This window comes from Musa acuminata, chromosome BXJ2-4 (assembly GCF_036884655.1).
Source record: "Musa acuminata AAA Group cultivar baxijiao chromosome BXJ2-4, Cavendish_Baxijiao_AAA, whole genome shotgun sequence".
NCBI lineage: Eukaryota > Viridiplantae > Streptophyta > Magnoliopsida > Zingiberales > Musaceae > Musa > Musa acuminata.
Genome location: NC_088341.1, coordinates 22,254,744 through 22,282,315, shown reverse-complemented (window position 1 = coordinate 22,282,315; position 27,572 = coordinate 22,254,744). Strand labels below are relative to the sequence as shown.

General features: G+C 41.9%; 1 protein-coding gene across 2 annotated transcripts; it reads right to left on the bottom strand.

Moving 5' to 3' along the window:
* Positions 1–81: 81 nt before the first annotated feature.
* On the bottom strand, positions 82–27,178 carry LOC135610120 (phosphatidylinositol-3-phosphatase SAC1-like). Of its 2 annotated transcripts, none has more exons than XM_065104204.1 (16): positions 26,921–27,178; positions 26,622–26,826; positions 26,365–26,530; positions 25,668–25,890; positions 11,287–11,363; positions 9,969–10,156; positions 9,594–9,691; positions 8,554–8,687; positions 8,344–8,478; positions 6,373–6,742; positions 6,101–6,222; positions 5,822–5,938; positions 5,457–5,669; positions 2,916–3,107; positions 1,271–1,382; positions 82–604 (listed from the first exon to the last, which is right to left on the bottom strand). In XM_065104204.1, the coding sequence occupies exons 1-16, from the start codon at positions 27,044–27,046 to the stop codon at positions 356–358; spliced, it is 2,727 nt and encodes a 908-aa protein (XP_064960276.1). In that variant the 5' UTR covers positions 27,047–27,178; the 3' UTR covers positions 82–355. The 2 variants fall into 2 exon arrangements, with proteins under 2 accessions (XP_064960276.1, XP_064960277.1); XM_065104205.1 differs by having other exon boundaries at positions 443–614; positions 26,921–27,177.
* Positions 27,179–27,572: the final 394 nt, after the last annotated feature.

Genomic DNA, 27,572 nt, shown 5'->3' with positions numbered 1-27,572 from the left:
CACAATCTTTATATCAATGTTGTAGGTATATTGATGTTGTAGTTATTAAGATGAATTCTCTAGATGGAGAAATCTAAAAGATAAAAAAAGACCAACTCATTTTACCACCAACTCATGTATAGCTGCTAGCTATCTCTTAGAGAAGCCCGAGTTTTTATCCCAAGGAAACGGACCGATGCTATACAAAATTTGTCAGAATGCATCGGATCAATACACAAAGCAATCAATCGGTGGTAAGCATCGGATTGATACACAAAGCAATCGATTTGTCAGAAGAATGCATCCGATCGATACACAAAGCAATCACTGCAAGGACTTCAAACATAGAACGAATGTGTCTGCCGTGGTAACCATTTCATTTCCTCCATCCCTGCACCTTCTCTTCCCCTATGATCCATCTGGTCAGCTGGCTCGGATCTTCCGCAACGCCCTTGCATGAAGAGACTATTCCGAGGTCCGCCCCGATCTGATCATATTCCTTGAGAGCAGCCACCATTTCGGCTTCGACAAGAGCATCATCGGTGCTGTCCAGCTCCATGCACAAAGCATCCGCATAGTGTTTCTCTTTTTCGGGGTCGTGCTCAAAGGGATCCATAACTGGGCCCTGCAAGAGACTGGGTTCAAGCAAAATTTTGGTGGGGGAGGGGGGCGAGATGGGATTTTATGGAATACTATCTGGAATGAAAAGAAACCAAACAGGTACAAGTATCCTAAGAAATGGTATGGCCCAACATAAGTCAACAGTGCTTATAACCGGTCATCAAGTTCTCTGCATTTATATAAATAAGGATTTCACTGGTATTTTGGTGCTGATATCAATCACACCGAATGCCACGTGAAATTAAAAAGGAAGCCAGAAGAGGCTGTAGTTCAGCCCCATACATGCCGCCACATAAACGACACTTGATGTCACTAGTGTGCAATGTGATTGACGAGCCATCAGTGCAACGCTTTGATGTGTGCATGCAGCAGCACTCAGATTATATAGCATGTTGGCTCCAAAATGGCATACTAATCTCCTACAGCATGTAATAAGCAATTTGATGGTTGAAGACATATATAGGGTACCAGTTCTGAGTGCCCCGAGAAAGCAAACAATTATAAATGTGAGAGATTCATGCTTCCAAACTTTCATGCTATTCTCGGAATCTAAAGCAGATCAGATGCTGGTAAATGTGGATATCCTCCTTGCAACTACAGTAGACACAAAGGGCATCTGACAAAACCTTCATTCAATTTTCTATGGGCAGCTAAGAATTAGAATAATTACCTGACATAATTCGGCATAATGCTTGTAGGCCTCACTACTTTCATCTTCATCATAAATTAAGGTCCCACCATACCAATTGTTGTCATCGCCAATTGAAGCCATTGCAAGGTATCTGGAAAGCAAACCATTAGGCCCAAAATCTTGGAATATATTGCTCTCCAATACTGAATCCACAAAGACCAAAGCCTACCAACATGTACTTATATCCAATATGGAAAATTATATATATAGGTAGTAAGTAATCAGTTCCTGATTGCAGACAGGCATATGTCAATTATGTCAACAAACTAATTCATAGAAGAAAATAACCACACAAGAGATGTGTATTAGTCTTAAATACTGGCAAGTTTTAGTTTCCGAAGATATACTAAGGCCTCTCCTTGATTCAGCCTAATTGCAGGAACTACTGGTATAACACAATGCACAACAGTTGCAGCAACCAAGAAGTAATCAGATTTCTGGTTTATTAGGGGAAAAATACTGAAAAGATATTAGTATAGTCCTACACTATACAATAAGACATTTTTGGATCAACGATGACATTATTGCAAAATGTTTCCCTTGAAGAAAATAATTTTTCAATAGAAAAAAATTGTTGTCCAACCATGCCTTGAAAGATCACTTATTAAGTTGTGAAAAAGATAGTGGATATCACCACCTACAACTAATAAAATTGAATTTTAGAACTATCAAAATGTAAATCCTAACAATAAATAACTAGTCTAACATATACTATACTCATTGTAGAATTTTTTTTTGACCCACCAGGCTACCTATTCAAATAAGAACGAAAATCGGCCAAAAAAAAGTTCAATAATAGAAAAGCTATTATCAAATTAGAACAGGCTAAAGTAGAGTTTTCTCATCTCCCAATGACCTTAGAGCTAATGTAGATAGTCAAAACTCAGCTAGACCAAATGTACTGGGAACATGTCAAAATGCTGTGGAACTTGTGATTCCTTCTACTCAGAACAGGAAAACATATCAATCTTTCAAGGAATAAGACTATCATGTAACTGACAAGCAAGATATGGCATGGTGACACCAATATAAATGTCAGACAAGGGAAACTCATAGTATAATGTGGCAAAATTAGGTGTGTGCACCTACAGAAATCTGCATGCTTCCATGTCAAACACATACACATTTGGACAAAATGAAAGTCACCTGATTCATGTACAGCTTCAATACGTACCAGATAAATTTCATGCATGATATAACATGATAAGAACATAAATTAAACTATTCATAGACTTACTGCCACTGATTGTCACCAAAGTTCCTACTTTTGCCTGGATCAGTTGTAAGCTAATGTTACAAATAAAAAAAAAGAACACAAGTTTTCTTCTTCTTTCTTGAACTGGTAAACAGATTATAATGCTTGTCACTTGATTCTCATTCACTGTGAAAATATCTTAAATTGATCGCAAGTGTATTAGTTGGAACATATACAGAACCATTAAACATAATATCCGACTTTTTAAAAGCATTGCATATCTGGAGATGAAGCAGAAGCTGCAAACATTGGATCAATTTACTAGACAATTTATGTGCATAGTACATTTGGGTAAAAAACCATTTAGTGCCACAACTAGCACTGTCCAACGGTAATTAGGCTATCAATTTTAATGTGGAAGAGAATTACTTTTTGAAGATATCCTCCTCACATCCATCATCAGCATGAGAAAGCCAATTTAAGCTACCATAACCAGCAGCGCTTAAATCATCTTCAGATCTCTCATTTGCCTTTTCACTTGCGGTGACTTTTGTTGCAGGTATACTTTCTTCATACTTTCTTTGGCCAAACAACCAGTTTGGGGTTTTAAGCTGTATTTCACTGTAATAAGTTGTACAAAAGCAAATTATCAATAGAAATGGTCTTGTTTCACCAAAATGTAATATGATTGAAGAGTCTGGTTAGATGTCTCCATATATTATCTACAACTATCTCTCCATATATTATCTACATCTATACACACTATATGAACTTTGTCATGTCAAAAAAGGATGTGTTTACAAAGAAACATATAAACCACTTCCAGATGTCAATTACTGTGAAGGAATGTGAATAACATGATGAACTAATGAAAACTCTAGAACTGATTTCCACCATGTTACAGAGAAAAATAAAATAAAATTATTGGAAAAGAGAACTATTTGGGTTGGTCATTGTATTTTGAAAAAAATAAAAATTTAAAGTGCTTCTCATAATTGATGTTGACAATAATTAAATAGGGAATTAAACCTATCGATATTTAAGGGATTACAAGACGAATTTAGCAGCATACCATGTCAATAGTAAAAAAAGAAATTTCATTTTTTTTTATTTTAAGAGGGAAGCAAGGAATGGAGAGTACAATGTTAATGAAGGTCCTAAGCCCATCCCGAGCCAACATCTTCATTTGGTATCTTTTTCTTTTCCCCTTTTTCTGCCAATAGCATGCGTGTGTTGATGCAGCACATGCTGCCAGTGTCAACCGAGCCCAACTATAACTCAATTGTGCTCATAGAAACAGACTCTTACCTAAAGATCACAGTGTCATGAATGACTTGCGGATATGAGGCATCCAACGATAGTGACAAGGGCGTGATTACTAAATCTTACAAAGATCAATACATGAATTTGCATGTTGCTTCCAGTAAACTAAATATTTTTGTATGAATAAGAACATTCCATACGCCAAGCATGTGAAAGCAATGAAGATTATTTAGATGACACTAGGTATGCCAATTTCACCTGGACATGCAGGGACCTATGCAAACTGTGCACTTGAGCATAACCCTTAGGTAAAAGCTGTTATGCCTCCATAGAACTATTCATGCAAAAGATAACTTTTCTTTCCAAAATAAAAAGAAAAACTTCTCATTCAACTAAAAGGAGATAGATCAGCAGACCTCCCAAAAGGCACATTCGCAAAATTAGCATCCTAAACACATGGGATGTTAGAAGGCCTTACAACAAGAGCAAGGTTGTGTGCTATGTGATTGTCTTTCCTGGGTATATGAATCCATCCATCCAGTAACAACTACAAAGTTGGCTAAAAGAAAAATATCAGTGCAGAGGTTTCTCAAGTGCCATGGTACAATAGCTTGAGACCGAAAAATGTTGATAGCAGCTAAAGCATCCATCTTGACCAAAAGATTGTTGAAACCTTCCCTCTTAGCTCTTCGTAAGTCATCCCACATGGCCCAACACTGCTTGCAAAGCACTTTTAGCCCAATCAATGTTACAAGCAGCAGCAACTGGACAAAAAGGGGACTCTTTTAAGTTTTCACAGCTAATATTAATGCATCTAATGGGCTAGGAACTTTACCAATAACTTAACCAATACATCCATTTACCATTTCCAATTAACTTTACCTTTTACAGCTGATAAACTCTATCATGTGGCCAAAGGCCCCTCGACTGGACGGAAAGAAAAACAATGCTTGCTCTCAGGTTTTGCTAGAGACATGCAGACTGACCTCCATCTCACTACAAAGTACAAACCATCTATGTCAACCATGACAAAGACTGCCTTCTGACCAAGTAATATTTCACTTCTTTCTCTTATTTTTCTCACTCCTATGATAGGAGTCCTATCATCTTTCCATGTATTTTCCTTTTCCATGTTGGTGCCACTGGTATACCCTGCCATGTCAAGTATTGACAAATCTTGAAAATGGATTGGTATGGAATGTATGACCATGATTGATATCCTTCCAATAATTTAACATGATATTTTTCTCTAGTTTCAAAATTCTTGATGATTTTCCCCATTTCCAATTAAAAATGAACCAGCATGAATGTGAAAAATCAACATGGATTTTGTTAATCCCTTAGTCAAGAGGGCTAAAAGTTCAGCGGTGTCACAATAAGGAAATAAGCAAGTTGAAATTCAGCACCACTAGAGAGAGAATACTAATCACAAGAAACTATTGGTGAAATTTGAATGAATGATCATTGCCTACATGTGAATTGTAATATCATTTATTAAGAAACATACATAAGAACTTAGAGACAAGAATTAGTTAGTTTATTAAAGGTTTACATTTGCAAAGAATACCATGGGCCATGGAAACATGAAATGGATCGTCCTCAATTATTAACAACTAAAAATAAAATCAAATTTTGCAAACCAAGCGAGTAAAAGCTAATAAGAGAAGCAAGTGAATACTATTAAGACTTTCAAGACTAGAAATTTACGCTGCATCTGGTGCCATTCCAGGATTTCCTGCTGCAACACTTGCTTTCATGTCACATTCACTGCAAAGCCTCACATTCTTTATTGAACTACATGTCCTCTCAATTAGCTTATCAAATGACGTCAATTTTATTCGAGAGAAATCTCTTTTGCAAGCAGGTATTGGCGAAAGAGTTGATTGAAGTCCATCCGGAGGCATTATGTCCAGCGATAAACTGTAGAAGATTTGAGCATGTTAGCATAAGAAATTGACATTTATCCATGCCAATGCACTATAATTCGTAGACACTAGAAAGAGGAAAGAACATGACTTATGAATAATAACCATGGTTGTTTATGCTTTAGAATCCAAACTCCATTTCATCACCTTTTGTCAGAATCAGGAACTGCTTCATCACCAATTCTGGCAACATGAAGATAATAATCGGTCTCCAACTCCCAAAGAGCAGGTTTTCCCTCTTGTGGTTGGAAATAACCCAAAAATCTGATATATCAACCAAAAATAAACAGGAATATGGTCAAAACATGATACCAATTTCCGTCTCCATAAGGAATGATGTACCCTTTCCAATGATAGGTGGCTCAAGTGTACAAGAAAAAAAGATAAACTGGTGAAATCATGATAGAGAGAAAATTCTTAACTTACAAGTTTATGGCATCTTGTTTTTCACCATCTGTGTAAGCATTGCTATAGTAACGTCTAATTGATTTCAAAAACTCACGAGACTGAGTAGTAGCATTCCACCTGCCTTGCCTTTCAGGAAAGACCTAAAAACAAAGTTTGGTTTTGGTCAACTAGGGTAAGAAATCTATGGAAAAGGAAGGAACATTCAATTTAATTGCACATATTACAAATAGAAAGAAAAACCAACAGGAAAAGATGACAGAAATTAACTTTAAGTTATTTCAAAAACCCACAGTGTTGTGTGCTGCAGAGCCTCCATACTGCTGAGCAAGTGCATCGCCCATGCTTTGATACATATCCATAAGAGCTGCAGCAATGCTGCTGTCTGGGTCGATTTTAGGAACATCAGTAAGTCCCATTGCATGTAGTTGGCGGCCCAAGGCTGCCAAGCCATAAGCATACTGTGCAACATTGGTCCGATCCAAGCAATCAATGCAATTAGTACGCAGAACTCCACTTTGAAAACGAGGTCCGTTAACTTGTTGCTTATGGTTTAATTCCTTTTGTTTGTCTTGAGTGACCATTGTGTTTAAAGTTTCAAGACTACTTGCCATCCTTGCAAGGTCCCCAGAACTAGCTCTGAGATCACCAAGAGAGGTATCCCTGTATACAGCACATTAGAAGTTGCTTGTCTAAGCTAAAATTTTAGTACAACAGTTAGTTCAAACAAAAAAAGAATAAACATAAATATATATAAATTTTATCAGGATTAACCTCATGAAAGAATAATTCAATAAACTAATCTATCAATTATTATCAACGCCAACAAGCTAAATAGCTACAAGCAGATGCATGTTGAGAACACAGAGAAAAAGAGCAAAAACTGTAAAGCCTCAACGATCTAGCCACATATACTAAAAATAAGTTACAGAATTATATAGAAAACTTTTCCCATTTCTTTCAAGTTTCTCTCTTGTCCCAGTCTCTGCTCTTTTCTGTCACTAATTAAGCTTAACTCAGACCAAGAAATTTAATTGTAAGAAGCAACCCTGAAAATCTTGAGAAAAACCACAGATTTGTTAGGTAAGACCTGAAATTCTGGTGCCCAGATAACAATTTGACTGAACATCCAATATCAGCTCAATGTAGGCAATAAACAAAACTCGCTATAGCTACGACCATCCATGCAAACACCAATCACCCAAAACGTAAAAGCATAACTCTTAGGCATATACCTAATATAGTTAACTTAATATAAAGAATGATAGAATGAGGAATACTTATATAACACTGAGAACACCACAGGAAAATCCAACATAAAATTAGTCTAACATTAGTGATTTAAAAAGCATTAGGCGCCAAAATTAGTCTGCCCACAGATAATATTGTGCAAATGAATTGAGTCCTTCCACAACCAACCATGCATCAGCACTTGTGATGTGGACTGAAATCACAGCTAACAAGAGGGGTGAATGCATCTCCAAGTTGGATTAGGTGTCGAAACATTTTTGTCTCTCCTATGATAAATTTAAACATCTAACATAAGTAACACATTTGTTACTACCAAGGTTCGCAATACCGTACCGTACCGGAGTTTCGACCTAGGCTCGGTACCGGTACGGTACGGTATACCTCTCGGTACACCCAGGTGTACCGAGCGGTATATTCAGGCGTGCCGAGCACTGTAGCAGTGCAGCAGTGCTACAGTACTGCTACAGTGTCGGAACGGTAACATATGGTCCGCATACCGGAAGTCTGGCAGACCGGTACGTACCGCCCATACCGGGCGGTACGGATCGGTACTGCAAACCATGATTACTACCACATATTCATGTTTTAAAATACCTTAATCAACCCAAAAGGTTGTCTACCCCATATTTATAGTTACAGTCACATCTAAGTTATAAAAGGTGCATTTTAAGGTGGTCTTTTAAATTTAATAGAAGTAGGAATGGAAAAATCTAAAATTATGTAATTGTTGGATCAGACTCCCATGGTAGTACCATGAGTAACTGCATGTCCTATATCTCCCAAATCATGTACCAGACAAAGCAAGAATGCAAATCTAAAAGTATCTAACTGTTGGATCGCACTCTTATGGTAGTACCATCGTAAACTGCATGTCCTATTTCTCCAAAATCATGTTCAAGGCAGAGCAAGAATGCTTTGGGATGTCCTTTGTATTAAAAGTTATATTCATGTAATGATTTTGGTTTTAAACAATAATTCAAAATCATATTCTACAAGTCAAGTTCACAGCATACCTTCCAGTGCTTGTTCTACTAAGCTGGGTCGATTTCTTTTTCAAGATAGTTGGTTTTCCACTGTAATAAAAGCCAGTCAAATCAAGTGCTTCACCGGCCACAGCACCTAAAACAGCAAGCACATTTGCAGACTTGCTACAAAATAAAAAAGAAAATAATTAGATATCTTGATAGTTTCAACTCAACATATTAAAAACACATACAGATAACCTTTTTGCAAATTTATGAAAATCCCAATGAATAAACTTCAACTGGCTTTCTTCTGGAAGAATTTGGTTAAGATATCCAACTGCATTAGCAAATTCACGTCGTAACATCATTTCCCGAGGCCTTTTCTCGAACGTCTGCATGATTCAGCAGACAAGTCAACTAAAATGATGAATAATCATACATAAGTAAAGATATACAACACAATAGACTGTTCAAAATGTAGAGTACAATTGCTTATTAAACAAGTCAATGCATGGCATCAAAAACTAACCATCATCATATTTAAACACATGAATCAAATCCAACAAGACCTCTAACATATACATGCTTAAAGTTTTGCAATTTGTGGGACTTTCTCATTCATAAATTCTTTCTAATCATCATTCAAAAACGACAACTATTCCATTCATATAATTCTCCGAGATCCTGACAATTGTATACAAGGTTGCCTGAAAAGGACCTCCTTTAACTTCCATCAAAATTAAGAATCCCCTTGTTGATTCTTCATGACATTTGTACCTAGAGTTGCAATTCAACTAATCTTACGGTTATACAAAAATGCAACCTCAAGAATATGATATTAATTGAAAACCATCTGCATATTCAACTTCTTAACATTGAATATAGATACTGATATCTGCAAGTTCCTTCTATTAAGAAGACATGAGAGAATCAATCATAAAATTTGCCAAAATAATTTTTAATAATTGAAACTTTTGCCCAAAGTTCAAAGGAATAGTGGTATATTTTAAGCTTTTGAAGTCCATTAACCATCTTCACCATTGTCAAAATCTAGAACATTCATGACAACATACAAAGATCTTACCTAAAAGAATTCAAGACATCAAAATTAACTGATTTTTAATAATTAACTTAAAATGTTCATACTTACAGTATCCAGCATCAAATTGGAAGAGTTCCAAAGTATCATTATCTAACATGTGTCTGGTATGGTATTTGAAGGTCATGTCCCGTAGCAGCTAAATTATATCCTTACCAATAATAAGCAAGAAACTGACAATGAAAGATCTACCAATCACCTTAATGAGATTAAGAACAATAATTGGATTCCCATATCGCTTTGCCAGATCTTCAAAATGCAGTTTAGTTGATTGGTATGTAGGATCATATCTCTGTACTGAAATCAAGAAACAAAAAGAGATCAAGATTTCTATTTCCTGAAGCAACTTACACGAAAAAGAGAAATGTGAATGCTCCAAAGAAAGAAGAAATGAAATATCCTAATCAACTTATATAGCATCAGAGAGTGTATGTGAAGATATCCTCACAATAGAATTTAGCATTCTTGTTTTTCTTTTCTTCTTCAGCATTTTACCTCATACAGAAATGCCATGTGGTGTCAGTATATTCTCCACAATTGTAGTAACACACAGCTTATAAAATTTCAGACTTACAGACAATATCAGGTTTAGGACTAAATCTTGAAGCCTCCTGGGACCAAAAGAGGGGAATTGAACCTCGCATCTGCACAACAGAACTCATTTTCCCACTGCATGATCCAGCTTCTTCATCAAGGACTATTTGTTCAGTCTCAACATCATTAGCAACTCTACCGCAATCATTTACCCCTCTTTTCAAATACCTTCATACAACATCATTAAAGGTAAACAACAAAGAGAAGAAGGATAGATAACAATAGCTATGTGACTTCCAAATACGCAATGGAATCATAGGGTATTACACCAGTTAAGTTTATATAAATGGATACACAAGTGCAAAAATAATCCGGTAATTGAAACATGTTTCAAAAATTAATCATCAAATTCAAGAATTGCCTAGTAGTGGCAAGGCTGACCATATAAAGACATGCATCTTCAGTGAGGATCTAGAACTCATACCTCATTTTTGAGGCAAACAGATTTAGACCATGCAAAGTTCAGTACTATCAGTGAACAAAATGTCTCAATTGACATTATTCAGATTTCTGAAGTGAACAACTGGATTGGAAAGTTGCAAAGCCTGATCCGAATGAAGAGTTTAACATTAATCGTCAAATTTCTTCCCGAACTCTATGGATGGCTCTCAAAAAATGTAACAAAAGAAAAATATTCATATAACTTTTTCTACTTAAAAGATAACACCGTATTTGAAGTATTTATACATTCAAAATGTTTGTCGTACATCCCTCGGAAACCAGTGTTATCATAAGAAGATAAGATAACTGAATAATTTACAAAAGAACATCAACAAATAATATACATTTTTTAGAAATGGGAAGAATTATAGGCCCTAGCTTAAAGAACTATTCCAAGAGGTTAGTTAAAAAGCATAGTTGAAGCATTAGCATAGGGGTAGCAAACTGGAAACAGGTGAAGATGTAACTAGCCATCTCATTTCATTAAGACTAGGCACCAAGTAGCACCAACTTACTACTTCAAATCATCATTTATTTCCATCCTCTCAGACATCACCAAAGATAAAGAAGTGAAGATTAACAAAATGACTTAATTTTTTTGCATTAATTACAGGAAATTAGTTGGGCACGAATGAAAAGACAGACTAGCTTCTATCCAATAGAAAAGACAGACTATTTTCTGAAAGATGAACTTGTACTTACCAAAAGAGAATAGACTTGTCAACGAGCATTCAATATAAAGTATAAGCCAATAGTTCTTTATAATTTTTTTATAACATTTTGAGTTATTAAGAAAACAGCCACAAAAGAACCAATAAATGACTGTACTACACCAAAATTAGCTTATACTAACATACCGTGTCCCTGCAAAATGACGAGATCGTCTGGAAATGAGAATGACACTAAATTCTCGTCCAAAAATCGAAAGCCTGACCTGCAATTGACAAAGAACATTATCTAATGGAAGTAATTCAAAACTGAACATCCCAGGATAAACAACATGAAATTCCATGAATATTAACAAAAGTAATTTCAGTTTATGGTGTGGAGAAACCATAACACAAGTAATTTTAGCAAGGTTCGTAATTTTGTATCGTGCCGATGTATCGAGCTTTGCTCGGTATGGTACGGTACGTGTGTATATATATGTATATATATATATATATGTATATATATATATATGTATATATATATATATATAATAAAAAAAAAGGAGGCATACTATAACAGATAAAACTATAAACGGGGTGTTTGATGTAATGCTCATGTATGTCCGTATCTTTCGGTTTTGTTCATGCTTTGCACAGTATGTAAAAGGCTGGCAGTAGGTTTAGCAGTCCTATTTTCTTTGGTTTTGGTGGATGTCCTAGGCTTACAAACAAATGTTGTGTCATGTGGGCACTTGTGGGGATTTCAGCTTGTAGTGGACCATTTTGGATCCTTTGTTGTGCAAACGTTTAAAGCTTGTGAAGTATGTTTATAATTTGCATTGACTATGAAGTGTTTATTGGAATGATTGTTTGTGGATCCCAAGTGAGACGTTTTCTCTAACTCGTTTCTCTTTTGTAGGTCCTAAGGCACCATAGAAGGTTTCGGGGAGACTGACCTTTGCGAACGAACACACAAGGGTGTCGCACGACTTAGGCAAAACCAGCTAAGTGTGTGACATATGGTATCGTAGTGGGATAAGCACACATAGAAACACTTGACATGCAAACGTGAGGGACCTAGCGGAGCTGCGTGGAGGGCAGTCAGCACGCGTGACCATTTGGGGGAAACAGGCATGGAAATGTAGGGAAAAGGTGTCGCTCAAAGGAGCAGGCATCTGAGATTAGCATTCAGAGGAATGGCCAACCCTTCGCGCAAGAGGCACCATAAGGATAAGCAAGCTGGGAAGAATGCATAGCACACAAAGGTTGAGACGACTGAGTTTGAGCTACTGTCACGGACAAACTTTGAAACAGGATGTTTGATGTAATGCTTATATCTGTCCGTGTCTGTTGGCATGTTCATGCCTTGTACAGAATATAGAGGGGCGGTCGAAGGCTTAATAGTCCCACTTTAGTTGGGTTGGTGGCCTCTTTAGGCTTGTAAATAAAGGTTGTGTCATGTGGACACGTGCGAGAGCTTTTCGGTCTGTAATGGATCATTTTACCCTTTGTTGTGCCACTGTTCAGAGCTTGTAAAGTTTGTTTGTAATTTGCATTGTCTATGAAGTGTTTTTCGGAGATGTTTACTTGTGGATCCCGATTGAGGCGTTCTCTCTAACCCGTTCTCTCTTTTGGTGGTCCTAAGGGACAATGGGAGGCTTCGGGGAGGCTGACCTTTGCGGACGGACACGCAAGGGTGCCGCACGACTTAGGCAAAACCAGCTAAGTCCGTGTCATATGGTATCAGAGCGGGACAAGCACTCATAGAAACACTTAGCATGCAAACGTGGGGGACCTAGCGGGACTGCGTTGAGGGCAGTCAGCACACGCGTGACCATTTGGGGAAAAACGGGCATGGAGATGTAGGGAAAATGAGTCGCTCAGAGGAGCGGGCATCTGAGATTGGCATTCAGAGGAATGGCCAACCCTTCGCGCAAGAGGCACCACGAGAACAGGCAAGCTTGGAAGAATGTGGAGCGCACAAAGGTTGGGATGGCTGAGTTTGAGCTACGGCTCAACATTGACAACTATACTTGATGGTGCTCTAGGCAAGCGAGGCGCTTGGCAAGAATGAGACCATCCAAGGTGGAATGAGTTGCTCAACGACCAAAAGAGTTATGCAAAGCTCACAGAGGTGAGGGGAATTGCTAACTCGAAGAATTTGGTACTCATGCATGGGCTTGTATGCGGACGATGGAATGTTCGTGGCCATCCCAAGGCGTCCGAAACTCGGCGCCATGGAGCATTGAAACGTTCTCTTCGGCATGTGAAGGATACGTCCGTAGGAGGCTGAAGTGTGCAATGAGTTTAGCATGTTGCTAGGCCTTGAGGGGTGCAGCGGGGGCTGTATTGACATGGAGTCACAATCTAGCAAGTGCGTTTGCAGGAGGCAGAACAGTGCACTGTTTGTCTAGCAGATCGGAGTAGTCCAAGGGGATGGTGGTCTCCGAAACGAAAAGAGATGTTGCTCCAACGGGATAGTTATCCAGGAGGGATAAGTCCCGGCTATCTAGAGGGAGAATCATGTGAGACGGACCTCACATGTTGAGGAGGAGTACCTCAACAAACAACAACTCCACAGAGCTCGGTGGACTGAGCAAGCGACGAGGAGTTGTCGCATGATCTCGCTCGAGAGAATGCATTGGTGGATGCATTGCGAGATCAAGTGGGGGAGCGACCTAAAGCAACTTAAATGAAGGCACACTTGGAGTCGATGTGGAGATCGGACTCAAGGGAGGGCTGACCCGTGGAATGGTGGGAGTGAGGGCCACCATCGACTCAATGCGAAAACGAGGAGCGGAGCAACTTGGGTGTAACTTGGCGAAGTTCCCAAGCCGCATGAAGGGAGCCAGCAGAGAAGTTGGAACATGGAGCAGAGGCACAGTGCTTTTCTTAGACAGAGGTCAAGGACATGAGCTCTTGCAGAGGCAAGAGCAGGATCATGTTGTTCCATGGGTCCTTCATTCTGACGGAGTGGACTCATCTTGCATGGTGCCAAAGACGAAGGGAGCTTCTGGGCACATGCACCTTATCTCGGAGGAGCATTTGATGGAGGAACTAAGGCGACTCAATTTGCGGAGGTGAAGTTGGGTTCAGAAGGCCTTAGCACGGGGCAAGAGGACGCAGAGGCGGGTACTCTTGAAGAATATGCCACAGTGTTGCCATTCGAGTTGCTAAGAAGGGAGCGGTGCGCAGCGGAGATTGTGCTGGTAGGGGCAGAGGCCCAGGATCCAGACAATGGTGCACAAATTACAGTGAAGTCGGTGGACTTCGGGAGCTACTAGGCGACGGACTGTCCTAGAGCGGTGCTTCATCTAGGTGTGACCCAAGAGTGGGTGGATGAAGGTCGATTGCCAAAGGAGCGAACAAAATCGAAGGTAGAGGAGTCCCTGCGATGTATTGGCAGAGGCCACACACATGGAGGGTTCACAATTTGAGTTTATTCCACAAGGATCAGAATGCAATGGAGATGTCACCAGGAGGCGACATGGTGCAGCGGATCGTGGTGGAACAGTTCGTGGCAATGCGATACACACGAGTTTGTCCCGTGAGGGATGAGATCATATGGAGGTATGATCGGGAGCTACTGGGAGCTCCGCTTTGGTGAACAACACGACGGCAAGAAGGGCTATGGATTCAAGGAGTGAAGGCCATGGTACCGCAGAGGCGGGTCATCCGGGCGTGCACCGAATTTTGCATCGGATGAAAACCTTGGTCATCAGCATATGGGGGCTGGGTTCCACCAAGGGAAAAGTTCGAATGCAAGTACTAGTGAGTTCCATGGGAGGGACTTGATCATGCAGAGGTATGATCGAAGCAGCTGGAGAGTTGGACTGCTCCAGAGCTCATATTCGCTTAAGGGAGCCCGACAAGTCAGAGGACAAGGTCGAGTAAGCGAACGTTGCTACCAAGGAAGCTAAGGAGAACAGAATTGGTGCAAACCCTACAACGTGATGGCAGAGGCCATGCATGGGAGTTGCAGTCTGTCTTTCCATCGACCAAACAGACTGCTTGGAGAACACGGAGGTGTTGGAGCAGGGGGTCGAAAGGGGCGAGGAAGCGACGACGAGTCCAGAGGGACTTAGCTACCCAAAATCAAGCAAGGTGGACTCAGAGGAGTGCCACGGAGACATATCTACTGATCATGAAGAAAAGGGATGCAGATGCGAGGCAACGGATAGTAGGGCCATGGGCATGGCAGCGCCATGGTACCGTAGAGGCGGGACTTCCGTGAAAGTCATTGATCCCTTGCTCTCATGGAGGGAGAGCGCTTGGTCGTGAAAGGGGCCGAGAAGGTGGAGCATGCAGAGGCAATCTCCAAGTACCGAGACAAGGCTGAAGGGCAGAGGCCAAGAAACTTCGTAAGACCGGTGTCAACAAGTTTCTCATCAAGATAGCCGTAAGTGAAGGACTTCGGGTCATGCAAGAGTGCACGACCAAGGAACGAAGCAGGCAGTACGCGGTGCTGTACCTTCGCTACTCAGTGGAGTAGGCGGCAGGGTTGATGGAGAAGACGGTACAATCCCAGAGGCGACCTCATCTATCAGAGAATTACTCCAAGTTGGGGTGAAAACTTCCTGCATTCCAGAAGTTCGATGGCATTGAGAAGGTGAATCACAGTAGCTAACTCAACGCAAGGAGTGCAAACACTTCAAGTGCTTCAGAAGTGTAAGCAAAGAGCAGGCGAAGGCTAGTAACCAGCTCGATGCATGAAGTACAACCTCGAGGAGGCGGGCGAAGTCAAGTAACCTTTGCCTTCTCAACTCTTAAGAGAATGGGCGAAACCGAGTACCCCAATTCTCTTATCTATCCAGCAGAGGAGCTCTGCCCAAGTTCAAAGACCCTTCGAAGATAATGGAAGACAATAGTTGTCAAATCCTCACCAACGGTGATCAGTGCTACTGAGAGTAGATTGTCCGCTTCATTTCCCAACGAAATGCCAATCGAAAGCGGAAGTAATGCGAACCTACTTGGATGTGACAACTAACTGAAAGAAGAGTCAATGAGCAGATTTTGTGGAGGAAGGACCCAAAACTTCAGAAGTTTGCGAGGCGATGCTCGTTAAAGCTCCAACAAGCATCCACCCAGTTCAAGCAGCATGTGGAAATTTTGAGAGACTAGCGTAGTAAGGATGGTCTTTTCCTTCATTTGGTGGATCCGCAGGAATCAACGAGGATCAACACAACTCAGCCAACCCCACACCAGAGTCAGAGTCATTGGCGAGTTGAAGCAGTAGGGCGGATCAAAGGTTCGACTACTCAAAAACAGTAGCGGAGAGCAGCTGGGAGCCAGGAAGCGCATTGCAGCTGGAGCGGAAGATTGAAAACTCAGCAAAGGCGAAGAGTTGCAGTGTTCACAAAGGCTTCGACGAGGACGTCGAAGGGATAAGTGGGGGAGAATGTCACGGACAAACTTTGAAACAGGATGTTTGATGTAATGCTTATATCTGTCCGTGTCTGTTGGCATGTTCATGCCTTGTACAGAATATAGAGGGGCGGTCGAAGGCTTAATAGTCCCACTTTAGTTAGGTTGGTGGCCTCTTTAGGCTTGTAAATAAAGGTTGTGTCATGTGGACACGTGCGAGAGCTTTTCGGTCTGTAATGGACCATTTTACCCTTTGTTGTGCCACTGTTCAGAGCTTGTAAAGTCTGTTTGTAATTTGCATTGTCTATGAAGTGTTTTTCGGAGATGTTTGCTTGTGGATCCCGATTGAGGCGTTCTCTCTAACCCGTTCTCTCTTTTGGTGGTCCTAAGGGACAATGGGAGGCTTCGGGGAGGCTGACCTTTGCGGACGGACACGCAAGGGTGCCGCACGACTTATGCAAAACCAGCTAAGTCCGTGTCACTACGGCTCGACGTTGACAACTATACTTGATGGTGCTTAAGGCAAGCGAGGCGCTTGGTAAAGGATGAGACCATGTAAAGTGGAATGAGTTGTTCAACGACCGAAAGAGTTATGCAAAGCTCACAATGGTGAGGGGAATTGCTACCTCGAAGAATTTGGTACTCATACAAGGACTTGTATGCGGATAATAGAATGTTCGTGGCCATCCCAAGTGGACCGAAACTCGAAACCATTGTCATGGACTTAGCTAGTTTTGCCTAAGTCGTGCGGCACCCTTGTGTGTCCGTCCGCAAAGGTCAACCTCTCCAAAGCCTCCCATGTCCCTTAGGACTCACAAAAGAGAGAACGGGTTAGAGAAAACACCTCATTCGGGATCTACAAGCAAACATTTCTGAAAACACTTCATAGACAATGCAAATTACAAACAGACTGTACAAGCTCTGAACAGTTGCACAACAAATGGTCAAAATGGTCCATTACAAACCGATAATCTCTCACAAGTGTCCACATAACACAATCTTTATTTGCAAACCTAAAGCTGCCACTAAACCCAATTAAAATGAGACTATTAAGCCTTCGGCCGTCCTTCTACATGCTGTGCAAAGCATGAACATACCAAAAGACACGAACATACATAAGCATTATATCAAACATCCTGTTTCGAAGTTTGTCTGTGACATTCTCCCCCACTTATTCCTTCGACGTCCTCGTCGAAGCTTTTGTGAACACTACAACTCCTCGCCTTTGCTGAGTCTTCAATCTTCTGCTCCAACTGCAATGTGCCTCTTGGTTCCCAGCTGCTCTCCGCTGTTGTTTTTGAGTAGTCGAACCTTTGATCCGCCATGCTGCTTCAACTCACCAATGACTTTGACTCTGGTGTGGGGTTGGCTGAGTTATGTTGATCCTTGTTGATTCCTGCGGATCCTCCAGATGAAGGAAAAGACCATCCTTACTATGTGTCAATCTCTCAGATCCCTCATGCTGCTTGAACTGGGTAGATTGTTGTTGGAGCTTTAACGAGCATCGCCTCACAAACTTTCAAAGTTTTTGGTCCGTCCTCCACAAAATTTGTTCATCGACTCTTCTTTCACTTAGTTGTCACTTCCAAGTATATTCGCATCACTTCCGCTTTCGATTGGCATTCTGTTGGAAAATAAGACGGATACTCTACTCTCAGTAGCACTGATCCTCAATGGTGAGGATTTGACAACTATTGTTTTCTAATATCTTCGAAGGGTTTTTGAACCTGTGCAGAGCTCCTTTGCTGGATAGATAAGAGAATTAGGGTACTCAGTTTCGCCCATTCTCTTAAGGGTTGAGAAGACAAAGGTTACTTGACTTCGCCCGACTCCTCGAGGTTGTACTCCATGCATCGAGCTGGTTACTGGCCTTCGCCTGCTCTTTGCTCACACTTCTGGAGCACTTGAAGTGTTTGCACTCCTTGCGTTGAGTTAGTTACTGTGATTCACCTTCTCAATGCCATCGAACTTCTGGAATGCAGGAAGTTTTTACCCTAACTTGGAGTAATTCTCCAATAGATTTGGTTGCCTCTGGGATTGTACCGTCTTCTCTATCAACCCTGCTGCCTACTCCACTGAGTAGCAAAGGTACAGTATCGCGTACTGCCTGCTTCGTTCCTTGGTCGTGCACTCTTGCATAACCCGAAGTCCTTCACTTTCAGCTATCTTGATGAGAAGCTCGTTGACACCGGTCTTACGAAGTTCCTTGGCCTCTACCCTTCAGCCTTGTCTCGATACTCGGAGTTTGCCTCTGCATGCTCCACCTCCTCGACCCCTTTCACGACCAAGCGCTCTCCCTCCATGAGAGCAAGGGATCAATGACCTTCACGGAAGTCCCGCCTCTGTGGTACCATGGCGCTGCTATGCCCATGGCCCTACTATCCATCGCCTCGCATCTGCATCCCTTTTCTTCATAATCAGTAGATATGTCTCTGTGGCACTCCTCCGAGTCCTCCATTCTAACTTATGCTTGATTTTGGGTAGCTAAGTCCCTCTGGACTCGTCGTCGCTTCCTCGCCCCTTTCGACCCCCTGCTTCAACACCTTGTGTTCTCCAAGCAGCTCCCTTTGGTCGATGGAAAGACAGACTGCAACTCCCATGCATGGCCTCTGCCATCACGTTGTAGGATTTGCACCGATTTTGTTCTCCTTAGCTTCCTTGGTAGCAACGTTCGCTTACTCGACCTTGTCCTCTGACTTGGCGGGCTCCCTTAAGCGAATATAGGCTCTGGAGCAGTCCAACTCTCCAGCTGCTTCGATCATACCTCTGCATGATCAAGTCCCTCCCATGGGATTCACTGGTACTTGCATTCGTACTTTTCCTTTGGTGAAACACAGCCCCTATATGCTGATGACCAAGGCTTTCATCTGATGCAAAATTCGATGCACGCACGGAAGACCCGCCTCTGCGGTACCATGGCCTTCACTCTTTGAATCCATAGCCCTTCTTGCCGGCGTGTTGTTCACTGAAGTGGAGCTTCCAGTAGCTCCCGATCATACCTCCATATGATCTAGTCCCTCACGGGACTATGTCGTGTGTATCGCATTGCCACGAACTGTTCCACCACGATCCGCTGCACCATGTCGCCTCCTGGTGACATCTTCATTGCATTCTGATCCTTGTGGGATGAACTCGAATTGTGATCCCTCTATGTGTGGCCTTTGCCAATACATCGCAGGGTCTCTTCCACCTTCGATTTTGTTCGCTCCTTTGGCAATCGACCTTCATCCACCCACTCTTGGGTCACACCTAGATGAAGCACCGCTCTAGGATAGTCCGTCACCTAGTAGCTCCCGAAGTCCCCCGACTTCACTGCAATTAGTGCACCATTGTCTAGATCCTGGGCCTCTGCCCCTACCAGCACAATCTTCGCTACGCACCGCTTCCTTCATGGCAACTTGAATGGCAACACTGTGGCATATTCTTCAAGAGTACCCACCTCCGCGTCCTCTTGCCCCTTGTTAAGGCCTTCTGCACCCAACTTCGCCTTTGCAAGTTGAGTCGCCTTAGTTCCTCCATCAAATGCTTCTCCGAGATAAGGTGCATGTGCCCAGAAGCTCCCTTCATCTTTGGCACCATGCAAGATGAGTCCACTCCGTCAGAATGAAGGACCCATGGAACAACATGATCCTGCTCTTGCCTCTACAAGAGTTCATGTCCTTGACCTCTATCCAAGGAAAGCACTGTGCCTCTACTCAATGTTCCATCTTCTATGCTGGCTCCCTTCATGCAGCTTGGGTACTTTGCCAAGTTAAACCCAAGTTGCTCCGCTCCTCGTTTTTGCATTGAGTTGATGGTGGCCCTCGCGCCCACCATTCCACGGGTCAGCCCTCCCTTGAGTCCGATCTCCATATCGACTCTATGTGTGCCTTCATTTGTGTTGCTTTGGGTCGCTCCCCCACTTGATCTCACAATGCATCCACCAATGTATTATCTCAAGCGAGATCATGCGACGACTCCTCACTGCTTGCTCGGTCCATTGAGCTTCGTGGAGTTGTTATTTGTTGAGGTACTCCTCCTCAACATGTGCGGTCTGTCCCACATGATTCTCCCTCTGGAGAGCCGGGACTTATCCCTCTTGGATAATTGTCCCGTTGGAGTAACATCTCTCTTCGTTTCAGAGACCACCATCCCCTTGGACTACTCCGATTTGCTAAACAAACTGTGCATTGTTCTGCCTCCTCCAAACGCACTTGCTAGATTGCGACTCCATGTCAATACAGCCCCCGCTGCACCACTCAAGGCCTAGCAACATGTTGAACTCGTTGCACACTTTAGCCTCCTACGGACATATCCTTCACATGCCGAAGAGAAAGTTTCAATGCTCCATGGCGCCGAGTTTCAGTTGTCTTGGGATGGCCGCGAACATTCCATCGTCCGCATACAAGCCCATGCATGAGTATCGAATTCTTCGAGTTAGCAAATTCCCCTCACCTTTGTGAGCTTTGCACAACTCTTTCGATCGCTGATCAACTCATTCCACCTTGCATGGTCTCATCCTTTACCAAGCGCCTCGCTTGCCTTGAGCACCATCAAGTATAGTTATCAACGTCGAGCCGTAACTCGAACTCAGCCATCCCAACCTTTGTGTGCTCCGTATTCTTCCAAGCTTGCCTATTCTCGTGGTGCCTCTTGCGCGAAGGGTTGGTCATTCCTCTGAATGTCAATCTCAGATGCCCACTCCTCTGAGTGACTCCTTTTCCCTACATCTCCATGCCCATTTTCCCCCAAACGGTCGCGCGTGTGCTGACTGCCCTCAACACAGCCCTGCTAGGCCCCCCACGTTTGCATGCTAAGTGTTTCTATGAGTGCTTGTCCCGCTCTGATACCATCTGTCACGGACTTAGCTGGTTTTGCCTAAGTCGTGCGACACCCTTGCGTGTCCGTCCGCAAAGGTCAACCTCCCCAAAGCCTCCCATGTCCCTTAGGACCCACAAAAGAGAGAACGGGTTAGAGAAAACACCTCATTCAGGATCCTCAAGCAAACATTTCCGAAAACACTTCATAGACAATGCAAATTACAAACAAACTGTACAAGCTCTGAACAGTTGCACAACAAAGGGTCAAAATGGTCCATTATAGACCGATAATCTCTCACAAGTGTCCACATGACACAACCTTTATTTACAAACCTAAAGCTGCCACCAAACCTAACTAAAATAGGACTATTAAGCCTTCGATCGTCCCTCTACATGCTGTGCAAAGCATGAACATACCAAAAGGCACGGACATACATAAGCATTATATCAAACATCCTGTTTCGAAGTTTGTCCGTGACACCATGGAGCATTGGAACTTTCTCTTCGGCATGAGAATGATACACCCGTATGAACCTGAAGTGTGCAGGGAGTTCAGCATGTTGCTAGGCCTTGAGGGGTGCAGCAGGGGCTGTATTAGCGAGAAATCTCAATCTAGCAAGTACATTTGCGGGGGCAGAACAATGCACAGTTTGTTCAGTAAGGCGAAGTAGTCCAAGGGGATGGTGATCTCCAAAACTTCCAGAGGGAAGGATGTGAAGAGAGAAATTGCTCCAATGGGACAGATACCTTGGAGGGATAAGTCCCGACTCTCCAAAGAGAGAATAATGTGCAACGAACCGTACATGTTGAGGAGGAGTACCTCAAAACAATAACTCCACAAAGCTCAACGGACCGAGCGAGCGACGAGGAGTCGTCGCATGATCTCGCTTGAGATAATGCATTGGGGGATCCATTGCGAGATCAAGCAAGGGAGTGACCCAAGGTAACACAAATAAAGGCACACTTAGAGTCGATATAGAGATCGTACTCAACGAAGGGCTGACCCGTAGAATGATGGGCGCGAGGGCCACCATCAACTCAATGCAAATCGAAGAGCGGAGCAACTTGGGTGTAATTTGGTGAAGTACCCAAGTCGCATGAAGGGAGTCAGCATAGAAGATGGAACATGGAGTAGAGGCATGAAGCTTTCCTTGGACAGAGGTCAAGGATATGAACTCTTGTAGAGGCAAGAGCAGGATCATGTTGTTCCATAGGTCCCTCATTCTGATGGAGCAGATTCATCCTGCATAGTGCCAAAGACGAAGGGAGCTTCAAGGCACATGCACCTTATCTCGGAGAAGAATCTGATGGAGGAACTAGGGTGACTCAACTTGTGAATGAGAAGTTGGGTTCAGAAAGCCTTGGCATGGGGCAAGAGGACATAGAGGCGGATACTCTTAAAGAATATGCCACAGTGCTGCCATTCAAGTTGTTATAAAGGAAGTAGTGTGCAACGGAGATTGTGCTGGGGAGCCCAGAGGCTTAGGATCCAGACAATGGTGCACCATTTTCAGCGAAGTCGATGGACTTCGAGAACTACTAGGCGACGGACTATCCTAGAGCGATGCTTCGTTTGGGTGTGACCCGAGAGCGGGTGGACGAAGGTCGTTTGTCAAAAGAGCAAACACAATTCAAGGTGAAAAAAGCCCTACGATATATTAGTAGAGGCCACATATGGAGGGATCATAATTCGAGTTCATCCCACAATGATCATAATGCAATGGAGATGTCACCAAGAGACAACATGGTGTAGCGGATCGTGGTGGAATAGTTCGTGGCAAGGCAAACACACGAAACTAGTCCCGCAAGGGACTAGATCATACAGAGGTATGATCAGGAGCTACTAGGAGCTCCATTTTGGTAAATAACACGACGACAAGAAAGGCTATGGATTCAAGAAGTGATGTCATGGTATCGCAAAGGCGGGTCTTCTGTGCATGCATCGAATTTTGCATCGAATAAAAACCTCGATCATCAGTATATGGGGGCTGTGTACCATCGAAAAAGAATTTCGAATACAAATACCAATGAGTCCCATGGGAGGGGACTTGATCATGCAGAGGTATGATCGAAGCGACTAGAGAGTTGGATTGCTCTAGAGCTCATATTCGGTTAAGGGAGCCCGGCAAGTCAGAGGACAAGACCAAGTAAGTGAACGTTGCTACCAAGGAAGCTAAGGAGAACAAAATCAGTGCAAATCTTGCAACATGATGATGGAGGTCATGCATAAGAGTTGCAGTCTGTCTTTCCATCGATCAAGGGGAATTGCTCGAAGAACACAAAGGTGTTGAAGCAAGAGGTCGAAAGGGGCGAGGAAGCGATGACAGGTTCAAAGGGACTTAGCTACCCAAAAACCAGTGAGTCCCATGAGGGGGACTTGATCATGTAAAGGTATAATCGGAACGATTGGAGAGTTCGACTGCTCTAGAGCTCATATTCACTTAAGGGAGCCTGACAAGTTAGAGGACAAGGTCGAGTAAACGAACGTTGCTACCAAGGAAGATAAGGAGAACAAAATCGATGCAAATCCTACAACATAATGGCGGAGGCCATGCATAGATATTCAAGTGGAAGGAAAAGGAACAATTGTTATGAACACCAAATCTAATAAAAAAATCATTGATGATGTGATGTTTATTCCTAGTTTAAAACAAAATCTCATTAGTATAAAACTAATAAGAAAAGAATATTATGTTATTTTATTATAAAAAGTGCTTGATTTATGATAAGAAAATTAAAAAATTGATAGCAACTATGAGGATGCCAAAAAATAAAGTGTTTTCTTATTATTTTTGGATTTCTCCTCACATGCTACTATTACTGATGAATCAACATTATGGCATAAAAGCTATGATCATCTGAATTTTTGTGAGTTTATACAAACTATCTCACATGAGGAACCTTTCAAAATTAAAACTGATAAAAAGATGCCTCAAAACAAAGCCAAAGTTGATAAGAGCGGTGAGGAGCCACAATTAAAGAAGCCAAATATTTCGAATTCTGTTCCATCAACCATTATAAAGGCTGCCCAAAAAGAGAGCACCAGCAATGATGAAGATGAGGATGACAACTCTCAAGAAGTTCTTATGATGAACATTTAAAAGGACGACAAGCTAAAAAGTCTCAAGCATCAAAAGACAATAGTGGTTCTAATGAGTCTTTTAAGAAAAGTGAAGACAAGGAACCACTGAAAACCCCAAAGAAGGTTAAAGATGCAAAAATGGTGAATGCAACTCCAAAGAGTGAAAAACAAACTGCTATAAAGTTTGAAATAAAAGGGCCCAAAACTCCTGCTACAAGTCAAACGAAGCCAACTTTAAGTTACAATTATTTTAAATTAAGGGGATGTCATAAGATTAGTTCAAATAGTTAGGATTAGATAAAATAAAAGATAACAATTTAGATTTAAATAAATAGATGAGAGTAAAAGATTTATTGGATATGGTAGATTTTTTTTTTGTTTAAAAATATTTGTACTGTATCTTTTTGCTAATGTAAATAGGTGCTCTTGGATCATTCCAAAGCACTGCAGATTGGAAGTACTCCTAGTCTCTTCTACTATTCTCTTCCTCATCTCTTTGAAGTTCTGCAGAAAAGCTAATAAGTGTGGTATCAGAGCCAACAGGAATTATGTTAATCAGACCATATTGGTCAAATTATGAAAGTCGAGTTAGGAAGAATGTAATTTTATGTGAATGAAGCTGGGCCTCTGTTCAAGGGTAAGATTACTCCCCTACAACATGAGTGATTAGAGTTGGAGTTACATACTTAATCTTTTGATAAATAGAGCTAAGGGTGTATACATTAACCCTCACAAAACTATAAAAGAGAATAAACAAGAATAGAGAATTCAGAAAGTCAGGATAATGTTTACCAAACTATATATATGCATTAGGTGAAATGAAAAGAGTGCATGGGGAAGTTATGCACATTGTAGGCAAAAATGCGCTCAGAAAAAGACCAACTTCAGGGAGCACTAGCTGAAAATGTTCATTCTGAATCAAAGGCTACTAAAACATATAAACCCCTGATTCCATGTACTCAGGATACCATACAGTGAAGATAGAAAATATGGAGATTTGATCTTGCAAAAGCAGCAGTAAAAACTCAGAAATTTGGCAAAAAAATGAAAAGAAAAATAACTGTGCTGGTTACTTGAAGAAAATCATTGGAGGTGATGAGCAAGCATCATTTGAAGTTATTAGTCTGCCCATTTAGTAACGAACAAGTACCCTATCCGGTCGGACTAAGTTGCCAAGTTTGTTATTGCTTCACTTTATAGAAAAAACAAAAAATAAACAGAAAATTAAGCAGAATGATTTGGTTAGAACTTAGAAACTTAACATGTGAAAACAAAAACACTATATGGAAAGATGCAGTCCAAACTATCAAATGGAAGATGCAAATCAAAAGTGCCTATTTTACCTGCTTAAAGTGTCCATGGATCAAAGCAATTGTCCAACGTGTATTATTACACCTTGATCGAATTGTTTGTGTCAAATATGCATTCCAGACAAACATATTTTCGTAAGGCATTTTCTCCCTGTCCGTGGCAAGGACATTCTTCTGCAAGCTTTGCATAAGAGGATATGTGTAACTATAGAAGAAATCTTTTGTGAGATCAACACTTGACAAAAGCTTTTTGTACCTGAATCAGAATTTAAGCTTCAGAGAAGAAATTGAAATAAAAATTTGTACATACAAACAAAGATGAAAGTAACTAGTAGAAGCATAATTTCTTAGCTGTACTGGAATTTGACAAGCAATAAGAACAGGATAATATTCAGTTTAATAATTGCCTGCATACAAGTCTTAGTTATGTCCTCATATGGATAATCTTTCAGTGGGCAATTCACCATGACATACAGGTCAAATTTTGTTGTCAACCAACGTGAAGAGTGATCATATTTGTTAGGTGGGGAAGAATAACAGATTAACTTTTAAATATGCAGTAAGATTATGCAGGCTTAGTGAAAGGCCTTGCTAAAGATGATTTTATAAGCTAGTGTCACCAATACATAGCGCATTCTCTGTAAGTTGATTGAATGAGTCAAGACTACTAAGAATAAAAGTTGCTTATTTTGTCATGCAAGATCAAGAAAGCAAGAAGTAAAAAAATAACCGAAGCTCTGTTTTTGAGTGGGCGACATCAGACTGAATCGAAGAATGTGGCACAGTGATCAGCTGGCTCTCATCAATGCAATAAATCGCATGTCCGCATATACATCCAATCTGTCGACGCTTCGTGACCAGAATCAGATAATACGACTCCAAAAACTTAATGCAGCCTAACCAGAATAGAATGAAAAAATGAGCCAAAAATACAAGATACCATTCTTAGAAAAAAGAATCAAACGCATAAAAGACCGAGCACGGGACCTGCAATTCCGTAGACCTTGCCGACAAAGCTGAGGCCCCCAGTGGCGCGATTTCCCTCGTCGATCCTCTGGAGGAGGCTCTTGACCTCCTTCGGCGAGTACACGACGGGGTCCTCGCTGATGTTAAGTTCGGACGGCTCGGAGCGGTCGATCTTAAGCACCCGGAAGAACCGCTTGTCCCGATCGCTTCCGATTAGGTAAAATCTCTGCCGAATTCATCGATGAAGCAAGAATTTGACCAAAGATTGATCCGAGTGAAGAAATAAAGAAGGAGCGTGGCGGAAGGAGGGGGATGTTTACGGCTCGGGTCTCGTAAAGGCGGAACTTCTCGAGGGAGCAGGAGTTGGGATCGAAGTCCTGGTCAGAAGCAGCAGGCGGCGGAGAAAGAGAAGCAGCAAGAGGCGGCGTGGGCGGCCTCTTCGCCATCTGGGAGCGGTCGGTGGCAGAACGGAAGGCGGGGCCGTGGCGGTTGGGCTTTCTAGGGCATTTATAGGCTTCGCCCGGAAAAGAACGACGGAGCCAACAGGAGGGGCAGTCGACGAATTGGGTCGCGGTGGGCTTGGCAAGGGATCCCCTCCAACTTTTGGTGATCCGTGATTTGGGCGTGTCTACATCAAACGAACGGTTACGACGTCACAACAAGAAGGTTCTCGTTAGAAACGTTGTTAGAGAGGATCACTAACCCGTCATCCAAACGCTGAAGACGGCGGAGCACATTGGAGCACGATCATAACGGGTGTTACAATGATATAACGGGCGCATTTGTGGACATTACAAGCATGCGTAACGGTTATGTAGACATTATTGTTGCATAGACGTCCCGTTATGGTAGAAAGGAATCAAAACTAATAACAATGACTTCATATTGCACTCAGAATTGGTGAAATGATATTGTTGGGGATTGATATAAGATTCATTTGTGGTGGATCTAACCTCCTCATCTATCACTTAT

Bases quoted from the DNA above. Each gene is read 5' to 3' on its own strand.
- LOC135610120 (XM_065104204.1), bottom strand. From the start codon at position 27,046: ATGGCGAAGAGGCCGCCCACGCCGCCTCTTGCTGCTTCTCTTTCTCCG. The intron at 9,692-9,968 runs GTAAGTCTGAAA...TCTTGATTTCAG, and splicing joins TCCTAAACCTGATATTGTCT to TACAGAGATATGATCCTACA. The intron at 8,479-8,553 runs GTTATCTGTATG...TTTATTTTGTAG, and splicing joins TTTCATAAATTTGCAAAAAG to CAAGTCTGCAAATGTGCTTG.